General features: G+C 42.7%; 1 protein-coding gene across 4 annotated transcripts in view; it reads left to right on the top strand.

Moving 5' to 3' along the window:
• The window catches only part of LOC125452731 (sorting nexin-18-like), a 153078-nt gene that overhangs the window by 125319 nt on the left and 4010 nt on the right, over positions 1 to 23749 (top strand). For 2 of the 4 annotated variants that reach the window (XM_059648505.1, XM_059648497.1), the window contains one exon: positions 7336 to 7440. The exons of the other annotated variants lie outside the window; for them this stretch is intronic. In XM_059648505.1, coding sequence (XP_059504488.1) covers positions 7336 to 7440 — 105 coding nt within the window. The remainder of the gene's footprint in view (positions 1 to 7335; positions 7441 to 23749) is intronic. 4 annotated transcript variants of the gene reach the window in all.

Here is a 23749-nt window from a genome sequence, read left to right as displayed (position 1 = left end):
GTTTTTCCAATGACCATTTAAATGCCCTTAATCTTGGCGAATCTACCACTGTTGCAGGCAGGACATTCCGTGTCCTTACTACTCTCTAAGGAAAGAACCTACCTCTGATATCTGTCCTAGATCTATCACCCCTCAATTTAAAGCTGTGTCCCCTCGTGCGAGTCATCACCATCCAGGAAAAAGGCTCTCACTGTCCACCCTATCTAATCCTCTGATCATCTTGTATGTCTCTATTAAGTCACGTCTTAACGTTCTTCTCGAAACTAAAACAGCCTCAAGTCCTTCAGCCTTTCCTCATAAGACCTTCCCTCCATACCAGGCAAAATCCTGGTAAATCTCCTCTGCAACCTTTCCAAAGCTTCCACATCCTTCTTATAATGCGACGACCAGAACTGTACGCAATGCTCCAAGTGTGGCCGCACCAGAGTTCTGTACAGCTGCAACATGACCTCATGGCTCTGAAACTCAATCCCACCACCAATAAAACCTAACACACCATACACCTTCTTAACAACCCTATCAACCTGGGTGGCAACTTTCAGGGATCTATGCACACGGACACCAAGATCTCTCTGTTCGCCCACTCTACCAAGAATCTTACCATTAGTCCAGTATTTGGTACTCCTGTTACTCCTTCTAAAATGAATCACTTCACACTTTTCCTTATTAAACTCCATTTGTCACCTCTCAGCCCAGCTCTGCAGCTTATCTATGTCCCTCTGTGGCCTGCAACATCCTTCTGCACTATCCACAACTCCACCGACTTTAGTGTCATCCGCAAATTTAATAACCTATCCTTCTACGTCCTCATCCAGGTCATTTATAAAAATGACAAACAACAGTGGCCCCAAAACAGATCCTTGTGGTACACCACTAGTAACTGAACTCCAGGATGAACATTTCCCATCAACCACCACCCTCTGTCTTCTTACAGCTAGCCAATTTCTGATCCAAACCACTAAATCACCCTTAATCCCATGCCTCCGTATTATCTTCAATAGCCTCCCATGGGGATCCTTATCAAATGCTTTACTGAAATCCATATACACCACATCAACCACTTTACCCTCATCCACCTGTTTGGTCACCTTCTTAAAGAGCTCACGAAGGTTTGTGAGGTACGACCTACCCTTCACAAAACTGTGTTGACTATCCCTAATCAAATTATTCCTTTCTCAATGATTATAAGTCCTATCTCTTATAATCCTCTCTAGCACTTTACCCACAACCGAAGTAAGGCTCGCTGGTCTATAATTACCAGGGGTGCCTCTACTCCCCTTCTTGAACAAGGGGGCAACATTTGCTATCGTCCAGTCTTGTGGCACTATTCCTGTAGACAATGGCGACATAAAGATCCAAGCCAAAGGCTCTGCAATCTCCTCCCTAGCTTCCCAGAGAATCCTAGGATAAATCCCATCCGGCCCAGGGGACTTATCTATTTTCACACTTTCCAGAATTGCTAACATCTCCAATTTATGAACCTCAATCCCGTCTATTCTATTAGCCTGTATCTCAGCATTCTCTTCGACAACATTGTCTTTTTCCTGTGTGAATACTGATGAAAAATATTCATTTAGCATCTCTCCTATCTCTTTGGACTCCACACACAACTTCCCACTACTGTCCTTGACTGGGCCTAATCTTACTCTAGCCATTCTTTTGTTCCTGACATACCTCGACCACTTCCTCCCTGTCGGACAGGTACATACTTATCAAGGACATGCAGTAGCTGTTCCTTGAACAAGCTCCACCTTTCAATTGTGCCCAGCCCCTGCAGTTTCCTTCCCCATCCTGTGCATCCTAAATCTTGCCTAATCACCTCATAGTTGCCTTTCCCCCAGCTATAACTCTTGCCCTGCAGTATATACCTATCCCGTTCCATCGCTAAATTAAATGTAACTGAATTGTGGTCACTATCACCAAAATGCTCCCCTACCTCCAAATCTAACATTTGGCCTAGTTCATTACTCGTATTGGTCTATCTGTCTACTGTGTCAGGAAACCCTCCTGCACACGTTGGACAAAAACTGACCCACCTAAAGTACTCAAACGTAACAAGGAAGATTAGCCCAAAACCAGGCTGATAGGTCCAAGACTGTGGGGGACAGGGTGAGTGGTGGAGTGGATGGATGATGGCTTGGTGGATATCAACCTTTTTAACGCCCTTGGAGTAAAGAAATTCTGGAACTGGCCAGAGAAGGGCATGTTTGCTCATGTGGAAACAGGGAAACATCAATGGCAATGCCAAAAGCTGCATTGTGTTGTACTGCCCACCAATCAACAGCCATAGAAATGACACTGCTCAGAAAAGGGGGATATTCAGCCCATGCTAACTCCTTTGTACTCTGGAACAAAAACAGCTGGAAAAAGCTCAGCAGGTCGAATAGCATCTGTGAAGAAAAATCAGAGTTAACATTTCAGGTTCAGTGATCCTTCCTCAGAACTGATGTTAGCTGGAAATGTTGGTTTATATGCAGAGCGCAGTGTGAGAGGATGGGGTAAGGAGTAAATGATAGGTGAGGATAGAGCCCAAAGAGAGAGAAGAGCAATTGGACAGACAAAGGAGTTGCTAACAATCAGGCTGGGAGGTTGAATAGTTGTTAGTGGGGACTGTTAGTGACTAACAACAGGGGGTGTGTAATGGCAGTCTGTGTGATAACGAGGCCTGGTGTGTGGGATAGGGGGCTAGGACATGGGAGAGTTTAGGCCCTAAAATTATCGAACTCGATATTGAGTCTGGAGGGCTGCAGGGCCCCCAAATGGAAAATGAGATGTTGTTCTTCTAACTTGCACTGAGCTTCACTGGAACACTGTCGCAAGCCAGAGACAGAGATGTTGGGCAGGGAACAGCGTGATGTGGTAAACTGGCAGGCATTTGATAAGGTTCCCCATGGTAGGCTCATTCAGAAGGTCAGGAGGAATGGGATACAGGGGAACTTAGCTGCTTGGATACAGAATTGGCTGGCCAACAGAAGACAGCGAGTGGTAGTAGAAGGAAAATATTCTGCCTGGAAGTCAGTGGTGAGTGGAGTTCCACAGGGCTCTGTCCTTGGGCCTCTACTGTTTGTAATTTTTATTAATGACTTGGACGAGGGGATTGAAGGATGGGTCAGCAAGTTTGCAGACGACACAAAGGTCGGAGGTGTCGTTGACAGTATAGAGGGCTGTTGTAGGCTGCAGCGGGACATTGACAGGATGCAGAGATGGGCTGAGAGGTGGCAGATGGAGTTCAACCTGGATAAATGCGAGGTGACGCATTTTGGAAGGTCGAATTTGAAAGCTGAGTACAGGATTAAGGATAGGATTCTTGGCAGCGTGGAGGAACAGAGGGATCTTGGTGTGCAGATACATAGATCCCTTAGAATGGCCACCCAAGTGGACAGGGTTGTTAAGAAAGCATATGGTGTTTTGGCTTTCATTAACAGGGGGATTGAGTTTAAGAGTCGTGAGATCTTGTTGCAGCTCTATAAAACTTTGGTTAGACCGCACTTGGAATACTGCGTCCAGTTCTGGGCGCCCTATTATAGGAAAGATGTGGATGCTTTGGAGAGGGTTCACAGGAGGTTTACCAGGATGCTGCCTGGACTGGAGGGCTTATCTTATGAAGAGAGGTTGACTGAGCTCGGTCTCTTTTCATTGGAGAAAAGGAGGAGGAGAGGGGACCTAATTGAGGTATACAAGATAATGAGAGGCATAGATAGAGTTGATAGCCAGAGACTATTTCCCAGGGCAGAAATGGCTAGCACGAGGGGTCATAGTTTTAAGCTGGTTGGTGGAAAATATAGAGGGGATGTCAGAGGCAGGTTCTTTACGCAGAGAGTTGTGGGAGCCTGGAATGCGTTGCCAGCAGCAGTTGTGGAAGCAAGGTCATTGGGGTCATTTAAGAGACTGCTGGACATGTATATGGTCACAGAAATTTGAGGGTGCATCCATGAGGATCAATGGTCGGCACAACATTGTGGGCTGAAGGGCCTGTTCTGTGCTGTACTGTTCTATGTTCTATGTTCTATGTTCTAACTGGAAGCACAGGGTCTTTTTTGTGTGCAGATTTACAGCGTCTGCAGTTCTTTAAGTTTTTCTTTCGGCCCTTCTTAATCTGCCAGAGCTTTCCTTCCTCTTGCACAACTAACTCCCTCTCATCTCTTACACAGGCACAAGCAGCACCTGGCAAACCTCTGACTATGGAGAAGCTGGTACCAGATAATATCAGCTCAAACCCCACCCCAATAGAGGAAGCCGCTGTACTGTCAAAGGATACACAAGTCAGGCTCGGACCTGCACCCATCAATGACTCAGACACTGTCAATGGGTTCTCTTTCTAGATCTGATCTGAGATTACAGTCTGGCGAGCACATTGCTAACTCGTCTTTGCAGTTGTTTGAGGAAGAAATACCCTAGATGCACGACCTTCAGAGCGCCGCTGGAGATCAGGCACCTGCTCAGACCCTGTGGGCTCAGCCATTAATGAGTCTGTCAGAATGCACAGACAGGCATAGGAACAGCAGCAGGTTTGCCTGAGATTTGGGTCATTAATTAATTGTACTTCTCACAACCAAAGTGTGACTGCTACACTTGGAGTACACACATGCTGTCAGTGAAGCACCATTAAACCATTAATTAATATACTTCCACCAGATGTTCAGCTTTAACCAAACTCCTGAACTACTTGGGCATCAATTCCCAGAGTATGGTAGGACCAAGCACCTAAGTGATTGTGGCCAATCCCCAGACTGGAATCAGACGAGAACCTTGTTTGACTATGGCATTACCACCTGACTGACCCTTTTACCCTCCTTTTACTGGTCATGTTTGACTTTCGTGTATCGTCATTTGCTTGAAGCCCAAGTTTGATGTGTGAGCTGCCTGTACATGCTGCATGTGTGACATTGACTGTGCAGTACTCTCCAGTATGACAGTCTGCCTGCCCTGCCTCCTGTATAAGAATGCAATGTGAACCACAACGGCTGGTGGCTGTAACTGAATACTGAAAATTCTGAGCACTGCAAAAGCTATGAGCAGCAGGGAGGCTGCAGCCTATAGGTCGGTGCTGAAGTCAGTGAGACGGTTCTATGAAAGCAAATGCAGCGTATAGATGCTAGCAGTCTTCATTAAATGCAAAGTGAGTGAGCATTAAGAACATATACTAACATTCTTAAGTCACATTCTATGCAAATCAATGAGATGCCACCCTGTGTGCAAAGACACCAGATGGAAGCAAGCAAATCATTGGTTTCCCTGAGCTCCAAAGCAGGGTGGTTGAAGGGCTGAAGTGTTCATCCAAAGAGAAGGCATGGTGAGGTGTGCCAATGTTGACTTGAGTGGATGAAGAGTGAAATGTGGTGTCCCTAGAGCAAATAGTGACATTGCACTGAAGACACAGTCAAATGAAGGCCAGGATAAGTAATCAGTGAGCTGCAGTACCAGGCACCTGCTCTGAGCGATGTATTGCAAACTTGTGCCATCTAGTTCCCTGAAAAGAATGTAGAATTGGAAGTGGCATATAAATAAGGTGAGTTAGGGTATTAATGGTGGGCAAATACACAGAAACAAGGTGGTCATTTTTCAACAGTGAGATTCTGAATTTGCCACTTATGGCTTAAGGGGAATACTGCAACATGCTTTTTCATGATGAGATTCTGAATTTTTCAATTTCTGTGTTTTCCCAACTTTCTTGCCCTTGTTCACACCACTCCAGGGAAGGAATAATTCTCTCTTTTGATTTGGTTTGCTAGTCACCTCCAGGGAAGCATGAGAATCTCTACAATTAACTTTCTAAGCCCATCTTTTGCGAAGGGAAAGTATTAACCCAAAATGGTCAGAAGGACGCTTGGAGATTGAATTTCAACACAAGGATATATGGTAGATCGTAAAAGTGAGGGAAAATTACTGTTCTCATTTAATTAGGTTGTATCTGGGATAATGATTAGAAAATCATCTATGCTATACATGATCTTCAGGTGCTAATGTGCTCCAAGACAAATTACAGGCTGAGCACTAATAATCTTGGGAAAAGTCTCATGACTCACACAGCTGTAGTCCATACGAAGAACAGCCATGCAGCTACGAGAAAGCAAGTATTAGCATGATCAGTCAACATTTTTACTGTTTGGGACAGTACATTCAAAGCTGGTATCCAGATTTGTGGTCATCTGCTACACACTGGGAAGGAGAGGCACTGACACATAGTAAACTCACTGAACTAGGAATCCAGTAGCTGAGACAAATGTTCCGCAAACCAGGGTCTGAATCCCACAATGGCAGATGTTGGAATTGGAATTCAATAGAAGTTTGGATTATCACCTGGACAGCAGCAAGTGCTGGAGTAAGGGAAGGATTTTCAGGAATAGGTGGAGCAGAGAAAGTGGGCCCCATGAAGGACTGCTCCACTTAATTCAGCGAAATCATCCTCAGTGCACTATAGGCCAACTCACATCTTATACACAAGTCTTACCTTTTCTGATGAAGGGTCTAGGCCCGACACGTCAGCTTTTGTGCCCCTAAGATGCTGCTTGGCCTGCTGTGTTCATCCAGCTCCAAACTTCGTTATCTCACAAGTCTTACTATCATCCTTTCTTTCATCATCTGATCATCTTTATGAAACACTAACGGTCTTGCTTAGAGTGTAATAATTGGTTGAGAAGTTAATGGTTAGAGCCTGACTTGCACACAATTTTCTCTAACAGTACTGCCATGTGGTGTTTCCACAACATCGACAGCTGGGTGTTGCAAAGCTCCTGAGGAGATGTGGAGGACACTATTGAAGAGCCCTGTGCCTCTAACGGCAGCATCTTCCCCAGTTGGTCATACAGTGCTTGTAAGGACACTGAAACAATATTTCATGCTGTAGCAGGCATTCTGTTAAGCAAGTGGGACTAGTTTAGTTTAGGAACATGGTTGGCATGAAGTAGTTGGACCAACGGGTCTGTTTCTGTGCTGTACGACTCTATGACTCTATAACTCCTACCCCTGACTTTACTGCCTCCAAAGTATGAATGCACCTGTGTTTGGGTAGTTGTCAGAATTGAATGAAACATTCAGGAGAAGTCCGAATGGAGCAAAGTCACCATAATTCTACCAGTCCATAGGGCTGTTGTCTCATTAAAGCAAAATGGCTGGTGAGGTGGTTTAAACTGAGGGTTACCATGCCTCAGATGAGGGGAGAGGTTCAGAAGGAGAGTCCTTTTCTATGTCCGAATGGCTGAATAGCCTCATCCTGTTCCTATTTCTTATATTCTTAAATTTCTTAATGCTTACTTCAGGACAGTGGCCCTTGATTCCATAAGGAAGGCATTAACAGTCTTCCCTTCCAATTTAATAATATCCTTCCTATAACAGGGCAGCAAGAACCACATACAGTACTCCAGAAGAGGCCACGGCAACGTCCTGTACAGCTTCAACATGACGTCCCAACTCCTGTACTCAAAGATTTGAGCAGAGAAGGTAAGTGTGGTAAACACCTTTTTAAACACCCTGTCTATCCATGACTCAAATTTCAAAGAATTATGTACCAAAACCTCTATGTCTGCCTGTTCTACAACACTATAAATCAAACTCCATCTGCCACTCCTCAGCCCATTGACACAATTGATCAAGCTCTCTTTGTAGTCCAGATAACCTTCTTCACTGTGCACTGTAACATTAATTTTAGTGTCATCTGCAAACTTACTAACCATGCCTCCTATATTCTCATCCAGATAGTTTACAGAGATTGGGGGCACTTGAGATTTATTGGGCAGAAAGCTAATTAGGAAATGGTAATGTTAGGGTAGATATCAGGACATTCCTCTTCACACAGACAGAGTGATTAACACTATTCAAATGCAGGCCTATGAAAAGACTTTGAAATGTTTTATGTCACTCATGAAAACTCAACTCCTTGACTAAGCTCTCAGTCATCTATTCGAACGGCTCTTTATATCAAATATGGAATGCAAGGAGAACCAGCCATTTGAGTACACAACTGGCTCGAAGCTAGAAGACAGAGGGTTGTGGTAGAGGGTTGCTTTTCAGACTGGAGGCCTGTGACCAGTGATATGCCACAAGGATCAATGCTGGCTGATTTGGGTGTGAACATAGGAGGTATGGTTAGTAAGTTTGCAGATGACTCCAAAATTTGAGGTGTAGTAGACAGTGCAGAAGGTTACCTCAGAGTATATCAAGACATTGTTCAGATGGGCAATGGGCCGAGGAGTGGCAGATGGAGTTTAATTTGGACCAATGTGAAGTGCTGCACTTTGGAAAGGCAAATCAGGGCAGGACTTATACAGATAATGATACGGTCTGGGGAATGTTGCTGAACAAAGAGACCTTGGAGTGCAGGTTCTTTGTTCCTTGGAAGTGGAGTCACAGGTAGATAGAATAATAGAGAAGGCATTTGGTATGCATGCCTTTATTGGTCAGTGCATTGAGTATAAGAGTTGGGAGGTCATGCTTCGGCTGTATAGGACATTGGTTAGACCACTATTAGAATACTGCATGCAATTCTGTTCTTCCTACTATAGGAAGGATGTTGTAAAACTTAAAAGGATTCAGAAAAGATTTACAAGGATGTTGCAAAGATCGGAGTGATTGAGCTGTAGGGAGAGGCTGAATAGACTGTGGTTATTTTCCAGGGGTGACCTTATAAGGTTTTATGAAATCATGAGGGGCATGGATAGCATAAATAGACAAGGTCATTCATCCAGGATGGGGGATTCCAAAACTAGAGGATTTAGGTTTTAAGGTAAGAGGGGAAAGATTTTAAAGGGACCTATGGGGCAATTCTTTCACACAGAGGATGGTGCAAGTATTGAATCAGCTGCCAGAGGAAGTGGCAGAGGCTGGTACAATTACAACATTTAAAAGGCATCTGGATGGGTATCTGGGTGGGTACATGAATAGGAAAGGCTTAGAGGCATATGGGCCAAATGCTGGCAAATGGGACTAGATTTATACAGGACATCTGGCCGGCATGGATGAGTTGGGCCAAAGGATGCGTTTCTGTGCTGTATATCTCTATGGCTGTATGACTGAGGGTCAATTTCTTCACACAGAGAGTGGTGTATATATGGAATGGGCTGCCAGAGAAAGTAGTTGAGGCAGGTACAATATCAACGTTTAAAAACAATTGGATAGTACATGGATAGGAAGGGTTTAGACGGATATGGACTAAATGAGGGCATTTGGAATTAGTTGAGTGGTCACCACGGTCAGCATGGACCAGTTTGCGCAAAAAGGCCTGTTTCCTTCCTGTATTTCTCTTTGGCTCTATGACTGTAAATATTAGTCTGTTGACAATCATGAAATGCCTCAGTGTACCTTTGAGGTATTATACAAATGCAAGCTGTTGTTGAATCATTTAAGAAATAATATTCTACTCTCTGAATAAGTTAAGATCTGTTCAAATGACGAGAACTGATGATCAGGATCCGGCACAGTAATGCTATGACACATGACATAATTGGTGTTCATGATGACCAATCGGGGATCAAACATATGTGTTTGAACAAACAGCAGGGGGTGGGGGTGTTGGCTGGGGTCAGAGTATTTGTGTAAAAGTTTTCAGATGAGGCTTGAGCAGGATTTGTGTGTTAACATTGCCTTGCCCCCCCCAAGAGCACTCTATTTGCCCTCACAATGATTTCCTCAGAAATATTCCAGCATGTTTTTGGAAAGCCGTTCCTATGGACAGCTAGTTAGGTCACTCACTGCCTGGTACATACAGGTAGAGGACCACAGTACATGTATTTTTGAAAATGACAATTCCCTGCCACATGTGGTACATGTAAGAACTGAACAGTAATATGAAGTTAGACTAGATAAACCCCGTCAGAAAAACTTGTTGTCACATTCCCTCTCCGGGCCAGATGTCCTGGCTAAGATTTTGCCGGTAACAAGTGGGGCCCTTGGCAATCCAAACAACAATAGACTTGTACTTACCTGATCCCCATGGCAGGCTGATGGAGAAAGTGACCCCATGGCAGGCTGATGGAGAAAGTGAAGTCACATGGGGTCCAGGGTGTGCTAGCTAGATGAATAAAAAACTGGCTAGGCAACAGGAGACAGAGGGTAGTAGTAGAAGGGAGTTTCTCAATTTGGAGACCTGTAACCAGTGGTGTTCCACAGGGATCTGTGCTGGGACCACTGTTGTTTGTGATATATGTAAATGATCTGGAGGAAGGTGTAGGTGGTCTGATCAGCAAGTTTGCTGATGACACTAAGATTGGTGGAGTAGATAGTGAAGGGGACTGTCAGAAATTACAGCAGAATATAGATAGACTGGAGAGTTGGGCAGATAAATGGCAGATGGAGTTCAATCCGGGCAAATGCGAGGTGATGCATTTTGGAAGATCAAATTCAAGGGCGAACTATACAGTAAATGGAAAAGTCCGAGGGAAAATTGATGAACAGAGAGATCTGGGTGTTCAGGTTCATTGTTCCCTGAAGGTGACAACGCAGGTCAATAGGGTGGTCAAGAAGGCATATGGCATGCTTTCCTTCATTGGGCGGGGTATTGAGTACAAGAGTTGGCAGGTCATGTTGCAGTTGTATAGGACTTTGGTTCGGCCACGTTTGGAGTACTGTGTACAGTTCTGGTCGCCACATAACCAAAAGGATGTGGATGCTTTGGAGAGGATGCAGAGGAGATTCACCAGGATGTGGCCTCGTATGGAGGGTGCTAGCTATGAAGAGATGTTGAATAGCTTAGGATTATTTTCATTAGAAAGACGGAGATTGAGGGGGGACCTGATTGAGGTCTACAAAATCATGAGGGGTATAGACAGGGTGGATAGCAAAAAGCTTTTTCTCAAAGTGGAGGACTCAATTACTAGGGGTCATGAGTTCAAAGTGAGAGGAGGAAAGTTTAAGGGAGAAATGTGTGGAAACTTCTTTACACAGAGGATGGTAGGTGCCTGGAACGTGTTGCCAGAGGAGGTGGTAGACGCAGACACGTTAGCGTCTTTTAAGATATATTTGGACAGGTACATGGATAGGGAGGGAGCAAGTGGACACAGACCGTTAGAAAATAGATGACAGGTTAGACAGAGGATCTTGATCGGCGCAGGCTTGGAGGGCCGAAGGGCCTGTTCCTGTGCTGTAGGTTTCTTTGTTTCTTTGTTTCTTAGTCCTCACACATTATAGGCTCCAGATATCAAAGGCTCCAATATCAAAGGAGGCAGCTGATCATGTAAATAGCCAGCACACACCACATTCTGGCCCCAATTCTGATCCCACAAATATAAGAAATCCCAGGTTCAAGGTAGGCTCAGGATCGCAACATTATCCACCATTTTCACCATGGCAGAGCGTCTATCTGTGGTGGTGAAAATGTGGTCCCTATGTAAAGGAGGAATATACTTGGATTGTCAAATAGCTGCACAGAGGAGAGTATCCCATCACCAAGTCACCCTTTATTTACTCCTGCACAGTACACTGGATGTGGCCAGCCAGCTCAGAGTCAGTCACCAAAACTGAGGAGGACTCTAAAACTCTGGGTTATATGGGTCAAGCCAGGACTTTCCTAATTGGTCCAGGTTAGTAACCCCAATTAAGGATCTGGAAAGCTGATGTTTCGAGAGGGGAATCTGCAGAAGGGCCTGAACCAAAATGACAACTTTCCTGCTCCTCTGATGCTGCTTGGCCTGCTGCGTTCCTCCAGCTCCAAACTGTGTTATCTCTGAATCCAGCATCAGCAGTTTTTATCATCACCCAATCAGGGATCTTGTAGTCAATAAGATCCATCTGGTTCTAATTACAGCACATTGGAATTAGAGAAGGTTCATATTTTGATTTCTGGGACAAAGGAGTTGTCTTATAAGGAAAGGTTGGGCAGGTCGGGATTTTACTCATAGGAGTTTTGAAGAATGAGATGTAATCTGATTGAAACATGGAAGATTCTGAGGGAGACTGACAGGGCGGATAGAAATGATCTTTCTTGTCATGGGGAACATGATATGGGGGAACTTCATCTCTCAGAGGATTGTTAGCTTTTGGAATTTTACTGCATAATGAGTAGTGCTGCTCAGCTCGTTGAATGTATTCAAGTTTGAATTATAGATTTTTGATCTACAAGAGTTTTTGGAGGAGTGTGGAGGGATGTAGTGACAACCAGGAATATGGAGTTAGGGCATAAACAGATCAGCCATGATCTTATGGAATGACAGAGCAGATTGATGCACCAAATAGCCTCCTCCTGCTTCCATGCCATTTTAGAGAATAATCTCATCAGAAAGCAAGTCTCGCTCACCAATGTTTTCACCTTACCAGTTTTATACTTCCAGGAACCAGATAAAGGAGACCATTTCATTATTTTTGGCAGCATTGCCTCAGGATTGCTGCAAGTAATAAATTGTTTTATATGAAATAGGGTTTTCAAGTGGTGAGTCAGATGACGTGGAATTGCAAAGCAACCAACAAAGAAAGGAATTCTGGCACAGAGTCATCCCAGGGACAAGGCTTGCTGAAGCTTTTTCTGACAACAAGTGCTCATCTTTACCTTAATGATCCAAAATTATGTAAACAAAAAGAGGACTGTCGCTTTTTGTTGTGTGAACCTCAGAGGAAGGTGAAGAAATTGCTTTCTCTAGACTGCTCCATGTGGAAAGCAGTGAATGTGTGCAGCAGACTGTCCCGGCAGACAGTGGAGCAGATGGTGTTGGCAGCCTTACTGAGAATTTGGATATTTTTAAAGTAAAAAATGAGAGACATAAGTATTACAGTAAGGTGGTTATGTTTTAGATTTAGAGACTGCCAGATGGCTAAAATGAGTGAGCTCAAATATTCTTCCATTTATTCCACTTTAATTTCACATCAAAGTGACAAATATCTTTTGTTGCAAGGGGAATGTTGGCAAAAAGGAAAATTGCCAATTGTGAAGAATGGGGAAAGACAGAATAATCAGAACAACGTTATATAATATTTATATTGGAACTTTAAATTGGAGAAACTTCACAGAAGTGCAAAGGCACTGTGTTAAAATAAACAAAAGATTGACAATCGACTGGGTAGATTGTAGTCTGTGAGCTATGACATCTAAAATTATCACAGCCCTCACTGGAGAAAACGTAAATAACCTAAACCTGAAGAAAACCCGGACTGATTTACCATTCTTCAGAAGTCTCCCCCTACGTGGACCCAAATTCTGGCCTCCTGTCCTGTCCCAATGGCATTATTGTTGCTCGAGTAATCTGTAGACCCAGGGAATGTTCTGGAGGTTTAAGTTTGAGTTCCACCATGGCGAAAAGATGGAATTTGAATTTAATTAAAAACAAACTCTGGAATTAAAGTCTAATGATGACCATTATTAATTCACAAAATCCAGGTTTAGGTTGACAATCATGAAGTAATATCTGCACCATACAAATGACAAGAGAGAAACTAACCATGTCTCTTGATATTCAATGGTGTTACCATCACTGTATCCCTCACTATTAACATCCTGGGGGCTCACAACTGATTGGAAGCTGATTTGAACTAGTCATATAAATACAGTGGCTATAAGAGATAATGTAGACAAAGAATCTGCATCAACTCACCCTCTCACTCCCCTAAGCCTGTCCACCATCTACAAGGCACATGTCAGGAGTATAAAGTAATACTCCCCACGTGCCTAGTTGGGTTTAGCTCCAACAGCATTCAAAGAAGCATTCATGCTCAATAGCAGCAGTGTGTACCATTTACAAAATATACTACAGAAATTCACCGAAGATCCTTAGACAACACCTTCCAAATTCATGACCACTTCCATTTAGAAGGACAAAGGCAGCAGATACATGAGAACACCACCACCTTCAAGTTCCCCTCCAAGCTTCTGTTGCTGGATCAAAATCCTGGAATTCCCTCCCTAAGACCATTTTGGGTCAACCCACAGCAGGAGGCCTGCAGCAGTTCAAGAACGCAGCTCACCACCACCTTCTCAAGGGCAACTGGGGATGGGCAATAAATGCTGGCCAGCCAGTGATACCTATGGGTCCCAGGAATGAATAGAAAAAAATGCATTTCAATAGCTTCTTATTAAACATAGAGAAAGATAATAACTTGGTAACAGAGAGGACTGGGAGACTCTCTTTCTGTCTCTGCTTCATTCTAATGATCTGGGAAGTTTGTGCAGGTGATTAAACAATTTTAAAAAATCCATTCACCAAGCACTCCAGAATTCTAGAAATTTTGCTGCTGAGCATATAAGATATCAACTGACTCAAATATAGACATCGAGGATTCTAAGATTGTTTTAAATTTCATATTTTTTAACCTCCTTTTATACTAGCCCTTTTCCAATTTTGAAAAATTTGAAATTTACCAGGTAACTTCCCTCTCAGCCAGCCTGTCCAAGTCAATGTACAACCTCTTAGCATCCTCCTCACTGCGCACACTGCCACTTGCCAATCTTTCAAAATTGAAAAAGAGCTAGCATAAAAGGAGGATAAGGAATATGAAATTTAAAGCAATCTTAGAATTCTTGATGTTTAATGTTGAGTCAGTTGATGAATTATATGAAAACATTGTACTGCAGCAAATTTTGCATGCTGGCAATTTTAAAACTTCATGTTAAAAATGGAAAACAAACATGTGATCCAGAAAATGCTGGAGAAACTCAGCAGTTCTGGCAGCAGCAGTGGAGAGAAAAACAGAGTTAATATTTCAAATCAGATATGACTGAATCCAGCGTCCTTTCCAGACAGATTAACACTCAGTTGGACAGTCAAGCAAGCAACATATCAGTTACTCAGGCAACTATGTTTTGTATGTAGATCCCTTACATTCTGAATCAGGTGAATTCATAATGGATAACAACAGATAGAAGACCAGTTGTACAAACACTTCAGATTTATCTTCACTAAGGAGGACACAAATAACGATCAGAAAATACTAGAGAACAGAGGGTCAAGCATGAAGGAGGAACTGAAGGAAATCCTTGTTAGTCAGGAAATGATATTGGGGAAATTGATGGGATTAAAACTCAACATATCCCGAGGGGTCTGATGCTTTGCATCCCAGAGAACTGAAGGAAGTGGCCCTAGATATATAGTGGGCCCAGTGGTGATCATTTTCCAGCATTTTGTCAACTCTGGAAGAGTTCCAATGGACTGGAGGGTAGCTAATGTAATACCACCTTCTAAAAAAGGAGGGAGAGAGAACACGGGGAATTATAGGCTGGCTAGCCTGACATCAGTAGTGTGGAAACTGCTGGAATCAATTATTAAGGATCTAATAATTGAACATTTGGTAAGCAGTGACAAGATTGGTCGAAGTCTGCATGGATTCACTAAAGGCAAATCATGCTTGAAAAATCTTCTGCAATTTGAGTATGTGATCAGTAGAGTGGACAAGGGTGAATCAGTGGATGCTGTGTATCTGGACTTTCAAAAGGCTTTTGACAAGATCCAAACACGAGATTTGAAAGGAAAATCAAAGCTCATAGTGTTGGAGATAATGCATTGACATGGACAGAGAACTGGGTGGTAGACAGGAAGTAGAGGGTTGGAATAAATAAGTTCTTTCCAGAATGGCAGGCAGTGACAAATGGGGTACCATAGGTTTCATTGCTGGGACCCCAGCTGCTCACAATATACATCAAAAATTTGAATGAACGAATTGAATGCCATATCTTCAAATCTGCTGATGACACTAAGCTGGGTGGCAGTGTTTACAGTGAGGAGGATGCTAAGAGACTGCTCATTGACTTGGACAGACTGACGGAGTGGGCAAATATTTGGTAAATGGAATATAATGCGAATAAATGTGAGGTATTTCCACTTTGGTAGGCAGGTAATCAGGAAGGCAGATTATTATCTGAATGGTGGAAGTTTAGGAAAAGGTGGGGTGTAACAAGGCCTGGGTGTCACAGTGGAACAATCACTGAAGGTTGACATGCAGGTGCAGCTAGCAGTGAGGAAAGCTAATGGCAACCTGGCCTTCATAACAAAAGGATTTGAATATAGGAGTAAGATTGTCTTGGTGCAGTTATACAGAGCCTTGGTGAGGCCACACCTTGAGTATTCTAGCACGGCAGGACCAACATATGAAAGACAGGATCAACTAGGCTTGTTTTCACTAGAATTTAGAAGAATGAATCATTGAAACATATCACATCCTGACGGGACTGGACAAGCTAGATGCAAGAAGAATATTCCCAATGTTGAGCAAGCCCAGAACTAGGGATCACAGTATATGAAAAATGGGTAAGCAGCTCATGACTGAGATGGGGAGGAATTTCTTCACTCAGAGAGTCGTGAACCTGTGGAATTCTCTACCACAGAATGCAGTCGGAGCCAGTTTGTTAGATATATTCAAGAGGGAGCTGGAAATGGCCCTTATGGCTAAAGGGATCAAAGGGTATGGAGAGAAAGTGGAAATGGGATACTGAAATTTCATGATCAGCTGTGATCATATTGAATGGCTCAAAGGGCAGAGTGGCCTACTCCTGCACCTACGTTTTATGTGTCTATGTAATAGTAACATAAATAGATCTGGAACACAGATTATATGTCTTTCTTAGATAATCTGTCACAGTCATGTTCATAGTTAGTTGTTAATAAACTATGAGACACTAATCTCAATAAGAACCTGTGTCTCTGTGACATGCGTTACACAGGCTAACATTATAGAAAATCATACCAGTTGTGAGCTAGCTTTGTAAAATTATACAAGATAAAGTCAGAACCTTGACAGGAGTTTGCTTTAATGGTAGCCTATACTTTTGCATTTATAATGAAAGTTTGAAAAAAAGGACAAGGTAAGTCATTATGCAGTGGTGACATCAGGCTTGAGTTCTGAAGTTCAGAGATTATGATAAATGTGATTGAGAAAATGTTTGTTAACAGTCATAAACAAAACGGATAAGAAGACAAAATCTTAAAGAAATGTCTGCAATTACTTCAAAATACTCTCGGTAACTCGAACAGTGTCAGTGAGAAATGACTGTAGCATGGGAAGGCCGGTTTCTTATTGGCAGCGCACTTAGTTGAAGAACCACAGAAGGAGCTCAAAACAAAATCAAGCACTTCAACCACATCTATGTGGTTTTTGTTCTTACCTTGGCTTAGAAATGCCTGTGGTGTATGCTGTAAAACATGACTAACTGTGGTGAGGACTTTTCAGAAGTATTCAGAGAGTATGTAAAATGCATTAAGACCTACAGAGTGTAACTGCAGAAATGTGATAGACAATAACTATAAATGATCTGAAAGATTGCTTTCATTATTCTATTTAAAGTTGGGATCATTTATTTTCCTCCTGTATTCAGAGGAAATTTTGGTCACACATTGTGCTAGGGAATGAAACAATTTTCTTCTTTGTATCTGAAAAAACGTGCTTGATTATATTTGATAATAGCCATTATATATTTATAAACAACATAACTTAGAATGCTGACCACAAACTAACAATATTTGCACAACTAACTGTCTGACAATTTCCAAGTCAAGTGATATGTACCAGTGGAAATAAAAAGATATAATGTATGACTTGTGACTTGACCATAACCCACCCATCAGTGATTAATATGGGCTGGAATTTAAATTAATGTCATGTTGGAAGCAGGATGGGGATTTAGTATGACAAGGTTTGAAATTCTGTGGGAAATTTTGAATTAAGTGCAGGGTGTAGCAGCAAGCTGTCCATCAGTAACTGCATTACCGCTTCATTTCCTGGTTTCTCGAGCAATTAGAGTAAGTGTGTTTGGTAATGACCCACACGGGCTGATATCAGCTTCCACTATTTAAAGGGGACATTCCAAACATGCGGGGGAGGCAATGGCCCAGTGGTATTATTGCTGGACTGTTAATTCAGATAGTGTTCTGGGTTTCAATCCTGCCACAGCAGATGGTAGAATTTGAATTCAATGGATATCTGGAATTAAGAATCGAATGATGACCATGAATCCATTGCCAACTGACATTTTTTAAAAAATGCATCTGGCTCACTAATGTTCTTAAAGGAGGAAACTGCCATCCTTACCTCGTCTGGCCTACATGTGACTCCAGACCTGTAGCAATGTGGCTGACTGTCTACTGCCATCTGAGCAATTAGGTATGGGTAATAAATACTGCCTAGAAGCGATGCCCTCATCCTGTGAATGTTTAAAAAAAATACACAGGAGCACAGCAGTAATGATTCTTCTTTAAAGCTGATAGTAGCGAGGAAAAGGTTGCATTTATGCTGAAGCAATGGGTGGAGTGGGGAGGAGTGAGAAGATAGGCAGAAATTGAGTCAGGAGACAGAAAATGACGGTGTAGATGATTAAAGATGGATAATAGTATGATCAGGATAAAGACAAGCTGATACTAGAGAACATAAGCAGGTGAAAATGACTTAGCTGTACTGAAAGCAGCCCACACAATTTCAGGGCCGGGGGTCTGGGCCTGGGCAATAGACAAAAAAAAGGTGTTCAGGTTCTAAAATTATTGCACCAACCAAGCGTCTGGGCACATCTCAGTTGGCGTTGGAGCAGCTAGGACACGGACCTCCTGTCAGCTTTGTTCCTTTTCCGCTTCTTCCCCATTCCATTGCATCTTAGTGAGTTCCCCTGTTCCACAGCAATGGTAGAGGAAGTCTACTCAGCAGTGGACCCTGTTGACCTTGAATGGTTGATGAAGTGATCTGGGAGTGTTTGTACCGAGATGGTCCAAGGTGCCCAGCATTCTCTTGGCAAAGGTAAGTGGACCCTCCTCAGTCAGAAGTTCCTACAGTCAGAGGGCTCAGGCATGTTGGAGTTGGAGGGCCTGGCCACTTCTGCAGAGTCCTGAGTGGGAACTGCTGAGGGGCCTGTGTGTTGTTCCACCTCCAGATGGGTCCCTCCTGGCACTACCCTGTCACCTTGTGAGGTCAGGGCACCTTGACTGTGATCAAAGATCCTCATCGCTCTATCATCCCATCGTCAGTCCTGAGGATCAATGGTTGGTGCAGTGGAGTGTAGGTTTGTGCAGCTCTCCAGCTCACCCTGAGGCTCCTGGACTTATCCCTCTCACAGCAACAGGCAATCAGCCAGGTGGCCCACTGCATGACTGAGCATCTGGGCAATGGGGACCATCGCATCCCAGATGCCTGTAAGCCACTGATGCTCACCCCCCCCCCCCATCCAAATGCATGAAGATCCTCATTGCTGACATCACAGGGACATCTCCTGCTGAATGTAGGCATTTCACCCTTGCCCGCCTGTGGAGTTATCACTGTGTGGGGCTCACCAGTCTTTGACACCACACTCTGTATGCTGATCAACCCATCGAGTTAACAGTACTGGGGCTGGTGCAGACAGTGGGGATATGGGTACGGGGGCAGCCTCACAGCTGTGCCATCTGATACCCCAACCACTGTCATCCTCAGTAGTTGAAGGCATGTGTCCTGGAGGAGAAACAGGAGGTTCTCTTCAGATGCAGTTGGGAGGTTGGGTGCAGCTGTAAAAAATCAGAGGCAGAAGGCATGTGATTAGATGTGGTGACTGATACATGATACAATGTGCCTTGTTAAATGTGGGCATATCAGCGGGTTGATGAGGATATGAATGTCTCTACATCCCCATTAGATTAGCCCTGGTCTCCTGTTTCCAAAGTGCTAGAGCCACATGTTTTATGCCAGTAATAACTTTGAATGCTGTTCTATGTTTGTCTTCCACGTTTCTTAAGGTAAATGTTTGCCAAAAACTACGCAATTTAATATGAACTGAGCAATTTGTGGCTTTGCTTTTGTACGCAGGCAATTGCTGAAGACACGTTCTAAGTTCAGCCGCTGATGTGCATATTCAGAGAGCTTACAATCCCTCCTTGATACTCACACCACAGTCCTCTTAAGTATATCATTTTATTCTCAACTCTACGTTAGATTGAGAATCACAAGCCTCAACTTCTTCAGTAACAACTGATGTTGTTCAGTACTCTATAGCAGTTTGAAAAGCATAAGAGAATCATGCAATCATTACAGCACACATTCGTCTGGTGTTTCCAGGTTGGCTTCTTCAAGAGCAACTCAACCAGTCCCATTTCCTTACCTTTCTGCCCTTAAGTCTGCTAATCGTTTCTCTTCAGATGTGTATTCAGTTTAATTTCAAAGGCCTAGATTGAAATGCCTCCAGCACACTCTCAAGCAGATCCCATCTGTATGACATTCAGTAATAGTTGAGAAGATATTTCCTTCAATTAAATACTGGGAAGACCAAAACCATTTTGTTTTTCTTCTTGACAAGCTCTGTTCTCTTATAGAATCCATTCCTCTCACTGACTGCAATTTGAGTCTGAACTAAACTGTTTACTATCTCAGGATTCTGATCACACATCAGCCCTATCATTAACATCGCCTATTTCAGCTTCCTTAATGGCATCTGACTCTTTCCTATCTCCGCTTATCTGTGCTGATACCCTCTATCAGTAAACTTGATATCATCAACAACTCTGGTTTCCATGTATTTGCTCTCAAAACCTATTGACCCATTGCTCCTGAGTTCACTGACCTGAACTGCCTGCCAGTTAGCCTGTGCCTTGATTTTAAATTCTTACCATTCCTTTCTAATCCTTTAATGACTTGCTCCTCTGTAATCTCCTGCAGCCTCCTGACTTTATAAGGTATTTGCACTTATCTCATTCTGGCCTCTTGAGAATCAAGATTTATTGCTCACCTCTGATTGCTGTTGTCAATGGATAGTAGATTCCCCAGCCGTGCTGTGGGGAAGGGAGATTGTCTTTTGATTTGCTTGATGTGAAGCTTTACTACAGCATATTTGTCTGCAGAACTGGTACTGTAAAATACAAACTATTTGAAATGTCAGTACATCTCAGCACAGGGACAGTTAAGGGAATATCATCCTCAATTATCCTCAATTGCTTTTGGACAAGTCTTCCTTTTCTGGCCTGCTGGAACGATTCTCAATGCTCTTATCACTCGTATTTATGTTTCACTTGAAGTAACTTACTGGATAAATTTGAATTACCATCTCCCTCTTTGAAACTATTCAGGACATTATGGCTGGCACTTATAAAATTCTTGAACAGACTGGTCTATTAATGCCAGTGAATTAGCATTCATTCCTAAATATGGGCAAGTTAGATGCTTGAAAGCCATAATTATATATAGCAGTATGAGGTCACTGACTGGGATCCTTATTGTTTACCTTGGCGCATTGATTCAGGTCAGAAAATCTCTTTAGTTCCAAACTTAGTGAGTTGATAACAGCATACTTTTGTACAAGACCTTCTGTTTGCCCTTGAATTTTTGAAGGCTGCTTTGCTGTTTCCTCATACTATCCATTATCATTTGTGCTGTCTGTCTGTGAAGTGGTCCCCTTACTATTTTTAAATTTACTCAAGCTCATGTCTGTGGATGTTAATCCACTCCCTTAGATCAGGTGGGACTTCAGTCTCATGGCTCACAAGTAGGGACGTTTGCACTGCACCACCTTTTAATGGCCCCCTTGGTTCTTTACTCTCTTCATCAATACCTCCATTGATATTTTATCCTTTTTATATTCAGAATGGCTTCTTCTTAGATCCAGAAGTGATTTTACCCCCATCTGAGCATTTCCCCCCCACTACCAAATCGCTCATGGCTTTTTTTTTCCATTTGTTAACCATCACTAGTAAATCACTCAAGTTTCCATTGAATAATTTATGTGTGAAGTTCTTCATGGGAAATGCAAACCATCAAAGTTTAGGGAGAAAGGGAGGGGCCAAATCAAATTGGAGTTGCAAGGTGAGTACTTCCATTCGTAAATGTCACTCGCAGATTAATGGCCATCAGGAAGGTTAACTGGCAATCAGCTGCATTACCAAAGGCTTGTTGAGATTGGCTTCGCATAGTGAGTTTATAATACATTTAACCTTCAAAAAACAGCTCTTCAAGTAAATGTCTGACAAAATAAAAGCAAAAAACTGAATTAACTCTTCATTTGTGCACAAGCTGAGCATGAAGAATAAGTGCCATTCATGGGGTGTGGACCGAGAGACTTTCATCTCATCTGTCATTTGTTATATTTTGATTTGTTTTGGTAGCCCATGACAGCAAAAATGTCAAAAATCTGACATAATTAAAATTAATTCTAACCATATTTGAACTTCTCTAGAAAATATGCTGACTACAATCTGTCAGCTGAAATGTTTAGCTCTGTCCTTGTTTCATTCGGATTTTAACAATGAGGTTTACATGCTTGAATCTGAAAAGAAAATGATTTTAAAAATGCAATCAGGCTATTTCCTGAAATATTTTCAAGATGTGTGTTTCACTTCTAATCTCTTCTCACTTACTAAATTTCCTGTATAAATAATATATAACATCCACTTTTAATAGATATGCTGGGTAGACTGGTGTAGAGGTTATGTGCCTGGACTTGTAATCCAGAAGGCTGCCCAGTAACCCGATAGACCAGGACTTCTGGAAATGAAAAAATACTGGTAGCTGTAAAAGTGGCTATGAAACTGCCAGATGCCATACAAAATGCAACTGCTTCATCAATTTCTGTTACAGCAGGTGCTAGCTCTCTTTGCTCAGCCCACATTGTATGAATGAGTAATAGATGACTTTTAATTCTTTAATGGATGTTGGCATTCTTTTTAAGACCAGCATTTCTTGCACATCCCAACTTGCCCTCGAACTGAATGACTCATGGTCTGGAGACACGTTTAAACCAGACTAGGTTGGCAAATTTCTTTCCTTAAAGGACATTAGTGAACCAGATGGGTTTTTAAACAACAAAGGTTTCATGATCACCATCAACATGGCTAACTTTTACTTCCATGTTTATTAATTAATTTAAAAATTCCACATTGTACTCTAGTGGGATTTGAACCCATGCTCCAAAAGCATTAGCCTGGGGTTCGAGATTATTAGTCCATCAATATTGCTGCAACACCACTCTTTTCGCATGATGACAATTTATCACTGGCCTTCATCAGATATGCTATAAAACAAATAAAATGTCAAAATTATGCTACTACTGGATTAAAGCACTGCTCCGTCACAGAACCAGGGATATGGGTCCGATTCCAGCCTCAGGAGACTGTCTGTGTGGAGTTTGCACATTTTCCTGTGAGTTTCCTCTAGGTGCTCCTGTTTCCTCTCAGTGCCCAAAAGATGTGCAGGTTAGGTGGACTGGCCATGCTAAATTGCCTGTAGTGTCCAGTGATGTGCTGGCTAGGTGGATTAGCCATGGGAAATGCAGAGCGTAGGGGGATAGGTCTGGGTAAGTTGCTCTTTGGAGGGTCAATGTGGACATGATGGACTGAATAGTCTGCTTCCACACTGTAGTGATCCTGTGACCTAGTCTATGATTGTAAATGTTATTGGGATAATGATAAGTCTACCTGACTAGTGAGGATCTGGTGGATGCACAGTTAACATGCCCCATGTGACTGATAAACCAATTTCTCTGCTTTGTGGCAATCCCGGATTTTAATTTGCTTTTCTGAGCAGACGATAGAAACATGTGTCTGTAGTCAGCAGTATCCTCCTTTAGGTGGGCAGTTTATAGCCAGATTGAAATTGTAACTCAGTCCTGCACTGTGACTCTTTGAGAGGTAAAAACAATGAGGAAAACACCTGGGGATGTTTGAGATAAACTCTGAAAAAGAAATAGCTTCGAGTTCTGGAGGCTGAACCCTCAAGGAATGTTTAGTCCTTTGATGCTTCAGGCTTCCTTATGCCACAATAGTCCTCTACAACTCACTCCTCATGTCATATTCCTGTTGATGGATAGCCATCCATTGGAACCAGCCTGTTGGCTGAACCTCTGCTTCTGCTTTCTACTCATTTTAGGTGGTCAGCGAATTGGCCAAAAGTCAAATCATCT

The sequence above is a fragment of the Stegostoma tigrinum genome, chromosome 1 (genome assembly GCF_030684315.1).
Source record: "Stegostoma tigrinum isolate sSteTig4 chromosome 1, sSteTig4.hap1, whole genome shotgun sequence".
NCBI lineage: Eukaryota > Metazoa > Chordata > Chondrichthyes > Orectolobiformes > Stegostomatidae > Stegostoma > Stegostoma tigrinum.
Note: the sequence above shows the minus strand (reverse complement) of the source record. Positions and strands in the feature narration are given on the sequence as shown.